We start from the raw sequence: 9959 nt of genomic DNA, 5'->3' as shown, positions 1-9959 counted from the left end.
GTTGATTTTATAGTAGTTTAATTAACATAGAAATCAGTTGTTGCAAAGGCTTTGTGATTACAATTTATATACTCTATGATATTAAACTGCAGTTCAGCAAGTTTTTTTTTATTAAGTATAATGCCACCCCATTATAATTGGGTGATACTCCATTAGGAGTGTTCCCACTTTAATGTCATTAATGGTCATAATAACATATATATATATATATATATATATGGTCATATATTCGTTTGTGGCTTTGTCATTTAGGTTAGGGTTAGGGTTAGGATTATCAATCATTAATCATTAATCAATCATTCATGATATCAAAGTTGGGAACACTCCTAATGGAGCGTTCGTCTTATAATTAGGTGGGGAAACCATATGCGTAGTGCAGCTGATCATATAATAAGAGCAGAAATAACTAGAATTTATTATGTTCTTTGTTTATGCTGTATGTGTTTGATACATTGTTAGATTTATGGTAAATGTTTTTTTGCATTAGTTTGATAAATATATCGTAGAAAGAATCTGTGAAAAGAAATTTTTCATCTGAAAAATACATAAAAATTGGGTACATATCAATGATCAACAAGTCAGTGAATGATCAGAGACAGACCAGACTGTTGTAGTCATTTGACGTGGAACTCTATTACCAAAGTATCAACAGGGTCTGAAAATAGGGCAAGTCCAAGGTCCAGGACCTGCCGATTTCACGCGTACATTAAAGTGATTTATTCTTACAGCTGAAATTTGAAATCTGACGTCTTTCTAAGTGCTAATTTTAGTAAAGCACATAACTTATACGTACTGTTCCTTATTCCCAGCATACACCGGAAGTCATGGGTAATCCTGACTCACAGGTGCAGGTTTGTTTACTTTGTGTGTAAAAAGCCTAGAGTATGTGTAACAAGCCCAAGAGTTGTTTCCTTAAGATGTCCTAGTTGATAGGGAACTACTTGGCCATGGTAAAAGGTGATGATCGTAAAATATAATTGCCAAATTCACTTGAAAATTTTGAATAAATTATGGGGGTTTCTGTCATAGGTCATATATCAGCATTGCACAGCATCAACACATTTTTACGAATATACAACATATATATTCAGTGTTGTTTATTTTAATATACTTGCTGGATAGTCATTTGTGTAGAAATGCTCTTACGTTACTGGTGAATGTATATACTTTTTTTTCCTTTCTGTTTAGGTGATACAAGAGTCAGAGCTGCCTGAAGCAGGGGAGATTTTGCAGGTGTTCCTGTCAAATTCAAACACGTGTGGAGACTTTTCAGTTCATGATGAGAATAGACATATTGAAACCATCATGTCTGTTTTATCAGAGTGCTGTGAGGTGTGTTATTCTATTAACAATATATACATATATATCAGGAGTAAATATTGGGTTTAGGAGACAAATTTTGTGATTATTTACTCCTGATATATGTACAAAAGAATTATGAATATTGCTTGCTTCCCAGCATATTACCATTACAACATTGAAATTGGTTCGTGCACTGTTTTTAAAATAAGGTAATATTAAGCTGTAAAGTATTATAAGACGTAGACTGATGTGAGATGTTTATACTGATGTGCCAGTTACTGTATTATCAGGATAGTCCATATCACAGACGAGTTCAACCTGTGACTGATCAGTTCTATGCTGCATTCTACCAGAGCAATGAGACATGGTGTCGTGTGAAGGTTTTAGAGGTGTTTCCTGTAAGTATCGCAGATAAGGTCTATGTCCCCCTGACCTCTGTTTGACCTGGCTCGTTTAGCTATTTCTGACTAATATATATATATATATCTATATATATAATATATAATATATATAGGGTTAGGGTTAGGGTTATATATAGGGTTAGGGTTAGGGTTAGTCAGAAATAGCTAAACGAGCCAGGTCAAACAGGTCAGGGAGACATAGACCTTACGAGCGTAAGTATCTATTAAAAAATTTAAAGTTTAGGAGAATTTTTCATACCTTAGTGCGTTTGTAGTTGTTACTGCAAATGTTGTATCCATACAAACATAAGTTAAACTATAGGATTTGTTTATTGTAACAGTAATTTGCTAATTATCCGAATCCTTAATAAATTATGCAATGGCTTTTATTTTTGTCAGCAAATAAATTTCAATGATTACATGACCATTGATTAATTTGCAATGTTACCAGGAACAAATAAAAACACATGTTTGTCTTTGTTCATTCCTGGTGTTATTAATAAGTAAAAATAACTAATGCAGTTAGTTTAAAATATGTTGTGGTCATATTTGCTTAAAGTCTGTATCTGACATACATTTGCATGTGATTATATCAGTTAGTGTTTTGATGTAGTATAAATGTCACTATATTTTTAATTTTATCATTAGAATGAAGTAAGCGCTTTGTTCATCGACTTTGGGAATCAGAGTATGGTTCAGTCGTCAGATCTGCGGGAACTACCCGACACCTTGTACAACTACCCAATGCAAGCCATACCATGCACATTGCATGGAGTCGCGCCCACATGTGTACGTTACTGTAAATATAGGGCAATTTATATTAAAGAAATGCAATACATACAACGTCCTTATAAGATCATATTTATGAGACTTGCTAATTTTTCCAAGTAACCTAATGCAGTTTAATATTAATTTTTTTTTATCCTATTTCATCCCATCACGTTTAAACTAATCTGGTCTTATTTTTCAAAAGGGGGAAATAATCGCATTGCCATGCATAATTATTGCATCATGCATATCATACACTTATCTTCATAGTTGTATATGAACTCACAGAGAATTTCTGTTGTAGGGCACATCAGATGAGTGGGACACAGATTCAGCTGTACAGCTTCTTAAGGTGACGGATGGAAAACGCATGACCATGGAGGTGGTGGAGATCATTGGTAGGATAGTGAGCCTTTATTATAGCTTATTGTATTTAGAGTGGCTTGCAGCAACAAAGCATTTGTGGAAATTGATATGTGCGTGAATAATTACTGCTTCCTTAATGTAAAAGCATCCAGGAAGGTGACTGCTGAGTTTCTTTACATAAAAGTAACACGTCACTGTGATGACACAATCTGGGATAGAAATATTGGTAGTATTGTGGATTAGTGTATAGTATTGGTTACTTATGATATGTCACAATATAGTTTTAAATGTTTATCCCCCTATGTGGGCAAATGTCAAATATAATGATACACTTCGTCAGTCCACCGCCATTGTTGCACCGTGACCATTTGTTTTACTCGTGTCGCTGAAGCTATTTTACATTTCTTGTTCACATTTGGCAACAGTGCTGTAACACCCTGGAAAATCTTGTTACCCTTGGTTTTGTGTCATTTATATTTTCACCATTGTTATCATAATCTACTTTTAAATTTCCTTCGGCACATGGTAAAATCCAAACGAGATGATTATGTCTTTCTAAACTCGTATGCACGCACGCACGCACATGCACACGCACACGCACACACACACACACACACACACACACACACACACACACACACACACACAATAGATTGTATTAATCCAGCCATCTATTCTGATTTCGAGCAAAATAGGTTCATGAACAAATTGGCAGCTGCCTTGTTGAAATTTGCCTCTTCAACTCAACATTAATTTGTTCTATATATTTAAAGAAATCTCACAAATACTGTTATGATAAAACCTTTAACTCTGTTGGATGTGAAAGACCACACTATATTAGTTAAATGTTGTGTTTCATGTAAATCACCACAGTTTTACAATGAAGTTTTCACTATTAAACGCCAATTAAATGATAGAACTTTGTATTTATCAGCTCGTTTCATCCGCTATAGCACGTACATTTGCTGCAAGGTGCATATCAAGGGGTAATATAAGTGCATTAACCATGCATAGCAAACCTGATTTGCTCCCAGCTTGAATTTTTGTATGCTTAATTCTAGAGTAGTGCTAATCAGATTCACTCTGGGATGATGGCATTCACTATCCTCATTCGCCAGTTTTTATAGAAATTTCGTCATAATTTCATTAGTTTCCCTCATAGCAAGTTCAGAACAATAGCAATGTCAAAACGTGCAATCTACAGTGCCTCACTCTGGCCGTATGATGGAACACATGCAGCATGGCCACTATCAATTCACCTTTGTTGGACAGATTTTGATTTGTTAAGATTCAGGAAATGACAAATACTGTAACTGTTTGTGCCTGCTGTTGACGAAATTGTTGAATTCTGTGTTTGGGATAAGACACTGTCTGTGTAACCTGATTTACTTTTATGAAAGTCTGTAATTGCCTCGTAATTTGTTGCAGATAGCAGGTGCCTTGTGCAACTGACACTAGAGGAAAGTCAGCAATCTGTAGCGAAGTTGTTAGCAAAGCAGGGCTATGTTCTTGAGTGGGTGCCTCCCTCCCCAGTTAAGCAGGTTACTAACGTCGATGTCTACCCTGGTAAGTACTGGTTGTGTTTTAAGCTGCAATGTTAATTATTAGTTTACACGACTACCTCAAAGTATAGGCTACAAAATAAAAGATAACAATAATTTGTCAATTAGCATTTCGTATGGCGATGAAGTAACTAAATTTGTGTTGTATTCGTGTGCCTTCAGATCCATTAGTGCTTCCTGATACTCAGTACTGGGATGTGTTTGTACTGTACGTATTCAATTCTTCGGAAATTGCTATTCGTCTAATTGGAGAACAGTACTCGGTAGGTTCCTTTCTAGTTATTTTATCTGTTTCTGTTTCTGTTATATGTTTTCTGCAATCTATATTACATATTAATTTATTCACAGTAACATGTTATATATCAGGTATAGTCATCTTCTGGGTTATGAAAGTGATTTGTTTTTGAAATTATAGCGTCACAATTGCCTTGAACTTATAGAAACACTCACGAGTTTTTGTAACGTGAACTCTGCATTTATCGTCTTCCATTATCTAATCGGAGATTTCCACCAAAGGAAGTAACACAAGCACACACAGTAAAGGAAAATACACATTATTTGATGCCAGGTTTGATTACTTTATGATAGATTATAGCAACTACTACTACTACTACTACTACTACGTCGACCAAGGTGGGCATGATGCTTCCTTGAGTCGGGAACAACAGATTATATATCACTCCAAACTTCACGGTCGCTCATGACTGTGGTCAGCTCTTTAGTTGATGTCAGTTGTGTCATTGACAGCAAGCTTTTAACAGAAGTTTTGATGTGTCTACTGCGTTTAAGGTGGCCGTGAGTAGGCTCCCATAGAATGACTTTGTTGGTAGGTAGCTCAGGATGTCTGTAGCAGTGGCCAGCAAGTCGTAGTTGTCTTGCCTGAATCTTGACCGAGATGGGGGGAAGGTTCCCGTACAGTTCTTTATTTGTCACATGGTCCTTCCAGCTAATATTCAATGCAGCTCTCAGCATCCTGGCTGCTATACTAGGATGCTGAGAGATTATAGCAAATGTACACAAAAATTGGCAGAATTTTGGAAGAAATGGTGTTTGTGTGAGCTGAGGGGGCACAGTGGGAATTACTGCAAGGGAGAAGCCAGGTAAATCATCATCCTAAACGTTGAATTTATTTAGGTGATTTTGGTGCAACTCTGAGCCCAGAACAGTTATCTCACAGTCTTGAATGAGATAGGTGTGTACCTGTGTTATTAGGGATGGTGCACATTAACTGACAACATTGGGCTGCAATACCACGTGCACCCCCTCCCTCCAATACAAACAATACCCATATTATACAATAGAGTCTAAAAATAAACTGCTAAACTAAAATATGTGTACGCCGATGCACATGCACACATTTGTATATACATAGTTATATACTACATTTAATTAGCTGTTGATACGTAGCACATTTATACATATCCCACATTATGTAACAGGACAGGTTTGATGAACTACAAGAAGAAATGGACACGTACTACTGCAGGCACACCAGTAAGCTGCCAGCAGTCACCCAGCCGGTCGTTGGGGAAATATATGCAGCACTGTCGGAGGAAGGGGCATGGATGCGTGCAGAGGTGCATGGCTGCGACCCAGGCAGCAATAACGTACGTTGATTATCATCTATTGTAAATACAGGGAGTTTGAGCCACTAATATATGGATATGGTGTGGCACAGGACGATTGCTGTCTCACACTTACACAGTAGTGCAGCGTTGATTTCCTCACTCATGAATAGTTGTGTACGTGCTAAATTGTTTGAACGTATACTGATAGTTAGTATTTAAGAAATCTTGCTGCTGTTTACATACTACTAATTTAAGTAATATTATACCCATAAACAACATAAGTACATAGAATATAGGCGTAAGTAACTGCGTGTACATGCACATAGTATCTATATATCACCTAGTATTTGTAATGAGATATTTTGTCTATGTATTATTATTTCAGTAAATATGAACTGAAATATAGGTCAGCATATTATTTTTGTAATTAACCCTTTGGTAAAATAACCTAAATGGTAAATAACCCTTTTATATTTTACCTTTTTATTTGGTAATTTAACCTCATTGATTGTAGGTCAAGGTAGTTTACCAGGATACAGGCGAAAGTGACCATATACCAATCACATCTCTAAGGAATCTAGCAACAGAGTTTTGTAGGCTTCCATATCAGGTACTGTGCAATATTTTGTCGTTTATTTGCCATTGAATAAAGAACACAATTAGAAGGATCATTGACTTGTTGAATAAATATTCTGTAATAAATGAACCTTAAATAGTTTATACTGGAAACCTAAATAAAAAAATTGTGTTGAATAAAGAAACTTGGTTCGTGTCAATTTCATTGCAAATTAATTTTACGCCTTAAACTATAACAGTACAGATATACTATAAGATTTTGCTTCTTGAATCTATGGGTTGCATTGTCAATTGAGCTGTCTGTAAGCATCTGTCAGTCTATATGCAGAAGAATAGTGTGATAACACAATGCAGCTGGGTACATATTACTGATATTACTTACTGCGTTATACAGGCAATCAACTGCAAGCTGATGGGCTTAGAAGGTGCAGAAGAAAATCTTCTTTTGATGGAAAAATTAATAGACCTTGCTCATGAGAAAACATTGGTTGCTGAAGTTAATGAAAGGTATTGTGCCTCTGTCTACTAGGATTACAAATGAATTGATAGGTGGTTTACCAAAGTGGAATTGGTGATGTGTAAAATGTAGTAAGTGGCATAGCAAAGTATAGTATACACATTGAAAGCCAGGTTGACTGGATATCTATATAACATAACGATAGCTTTATGATGTTTCTGCGTTAAATAGTGGCAGCATATTTATTCTGAAACATTAGTAGTGGTCATTAACCTGTACAAATCTCACCCATCGCTATAGTATTTGAACAATGTTATGGTTCACTATATGCAACTATTGTAGGACAATCAATGGGACGTGAGTGTACCTTATTTTGTGCAGAGACCTAGTGGATGACAACAGTGCCCGCCTGGTCCTATATGATACGTCGTCAGAAGAGGATGTAAATATCAACGAGCAGCTGCTTGCTATCCTCGCTGAGCAGCAAGCTGAAAATCGGGTAATTGTGAGGCGCTCAAATACCGGTGTGCTTGATATGCTGTAACTCACTACGTGGGAAAGGTCTTATATTTTAATGCACCACGAAATGCCTACAGTATATAAAGGAGTGAAAGGTTTCGGTACGACATTTGTTTGAGATAGGTTTGTGATAATCTGACCTTATATAGTGCTAGCAGTGTTTTTAGAAATGATGTACCATAAATACACAATTATACTATATATGATTTTGTTCCACTCTTTGTGCATAAATTGCTGTATTATTACATTATACCAAGAGTGTATTAAGAAGGAGAGCATACAACGGTGAAATGCTGAAACCATGTTGCAGTATTAGTCGAATTAAGAAACTTCGCCAGTTTTATTTTGACGATTCTTGATGTATTATTGATCAGCTGTCTTACCTTGCTAATATAAAACAAACCGCTTGTCCCTACGATGCCCCTACACTGAGATAATGAACAGTGAAAATCTGGTATTTTTGCCGAAAACCGACTCGAGATCCCGGTTGGCTGCGACCCTCTCTCGCTTTGTGATAGCTTCGGGAAACCTCGCGTGTTTCCGTCAATGATTGACAAATGGAATGAATGATGTCTGTTATTGATTGCCGTAGTGATGACCCCCACCTGTGCCCACCTCACGATGGATGTAGTAAACTCTGTAGTACTGACATAATGAGTCGGCGCTACCATGGCGCTACACAGCGGCGACCGGAAGCAACATAAAGGCCACAGAACGAGAGAGGGTTCCAGCCAACCGGGATCTCGAGTTGGTTTTCGGCAAAAAATACCAGATTTTCACCGCTCGTTATCTCAGCGTAGGAGCATCGTAGGGACAAGCGGTTTGTTATATATTAGGAAGGTAGGACAGCTGATCAATACTACCGCAAAGAATCATCAAAATAAAATGGGGAAAGTTTATTAATTCGACTAATACTGCAACATGGTTTCAGCATTTCACCATTGTACGCTCTCCTTCTTAATACGCTCTTGATTATACCCATATTTACCTCCGCCCAACGGAGTTGGACGGCGCTAGGTACCTCGCTGGCGGAGGTATGCACTCTCCGTGAGTGCACTCTGTCTAGTTTATGGCTGTGTTTGATGCAAACAAATAATTGCGAAGATTTTCAATATCTTTAACACAAATTTTATTTAGTAAGAGGAGCAAGGATATATTTGGTGCTGTTCGTATTTCTCCTAATAATCAGACATAATCCTTTTAACTTTACAGTAGCGTGTATAACCTGCATATTAATAAGTAAATCCAGTGTTGTACCATGTTGGTGATCAGCTATATATATATATATCCTAAAGGCAAAAGATGACAGAGCCAGCTTTGAAAAGTGGAGTAAGGCGATGGCTGATGACTTGGAATTTCTCGGCATCAGAGGTGGCGTAACAGCAGCCGCTGCGCAGCCACAGTTTACGATACCGCAGCCGATCGTGCACAGTGAACTGTCAAACCCGATGAGACAGATCAGCCTGGAAAACACATGCTCAGAGAAGTCACTATCAGACACTAGTCACCGGGTAGAGACAAGTGTGGCGAAGCAGGTTCCTGCACAATGGGAAGCGACCGCGCTACCTGCGCACCAACAATCAGCCTGCCAGTTGTCACCGTTTAGGATAGACACGTGGCGTGGAACCGAGCCCTTGTCAGAACCATTCAGATTCCAAAGCCCTCCTCAGGTGAGCATACCAGAGCTGATTAATGTAATAATTAATGAGCTGAGTATAATTAATGTAGATTTGGTAGAAGGAAATCTAATATCTTTGCAAATATTGTTTTAAAACTGCAAACATGTTCATCGATTATAATGATAAAATTTAGACTAGTCTCTGAACAGATTAGTTTTATTATAACAAGATTATTTGGAAATACGGAGTTAGCAGTCTAATTGATGTAATTGTGTAATTAAAATAATGTACGTTGAATTAATGAAACCTCTGCTATTGCCTATAGCTAAACCAAAACTCTTACTATGAAAATCTTAGTTTCATTAGGAACATCTTTCTCTGTGATGCAATATGATGAGTCTTTCAACAAATTATTGCCATAAAATGGAGCAGTGTTTTACCAGTTATTGACTGAAGAAACTGAACTGAGAATTTATAAATTGTAAGATAACTATATTGTAAATCTTGTCCAGTTCTGCAATATTTGTACACTATTGTACCAGTATACAGTGGGTATAACAGGTTTCTTTTAATTGCACGCTTGTTAAACAAAGGATTTGGATTTGGATATATATATATATATATATATGGTCAAATATTAGTTTGTGGTTTAATGTCATTTAGGTTAGGGTTAGGGTTAGGATTATCAATCATTAATCATTAATCATTAATCATTAATGATATCAAAGTTGGGAACACTCCTAATGGAGCGTTAGCCGTATTTTTTCAACAAATGTCCGAAGAAAATTTGGCAGACGTGCAACCGCATGAATCTTCAAAAT

At 36.9% G+C, this 9959-nt stretch overlaps 1 protein-coding gene across 1 annotated transcript in view; it reads left to right on the top strand.

Annotated features, from left to right (window-relative positions):
• Positions 1-9959, top strand: part of LOC106816744 (tudor domain-containing protein 7-like) — a 46805-nt gene that overhangs the window by 28397 nt on the left and 8449 nt on the right. Inside the window, exons 12-22 of the mRNA XM_014821370.1 lie at positions 1189-1332; positions 1593-1700; positions 2352-2492; positions 2776-2869; positions 4266-4403; positions 4562-4662; positions 5839-6006; positions 6482-6577; positions 6938-7050; positions 7382-7499; positions 8815-9189. Coding sequence (XP_014676856.1) covers positions 1189-1332; positions 1593-1700; positions 2352-2492; positions 2776-2869; positions 4266-4403; positions 4562-4662; positions 5839-6006; positions 6482-6577; positions 6938-7050; positions 7382-7499; positions 8815-9189 — 1596 coding nt within the window. The remainder of the gene's footprint in view (positions 1-1188; positions 1333-1592; positions 1701-2351; positions 2493-2775; positions 2870-4265; positions 4404-4561; positions 4663-5838; positions 6007-6481; positions 6578-6937; positions 7051-7381; positions 7500-8814; positions 9190-9959) is intronic.

The sequence above is a fragment of the Priapulus caudatus genome, unplaced genomic scaffold (assembly GCF_000485595.1).
Source record: "Priapulus caudatus unplaced genomic scaffold, Priapulus_caudatus-5.0.1 Scaffold33, whole genome shotgun sequence".
In the NCBI taxonomy this organism is placed as follows: Eukaryota; Metazoa; Priapulida; class Priapulimorpha; order Priapulimorphida; family Priapulidae; genus Priapulus; species Priapulus caudatus.
The sequence above is the reverse complement of the archived record's forward strand: the minus strand, read 5'-3'. Positions and strand labels throughout refer to the sequence as shown.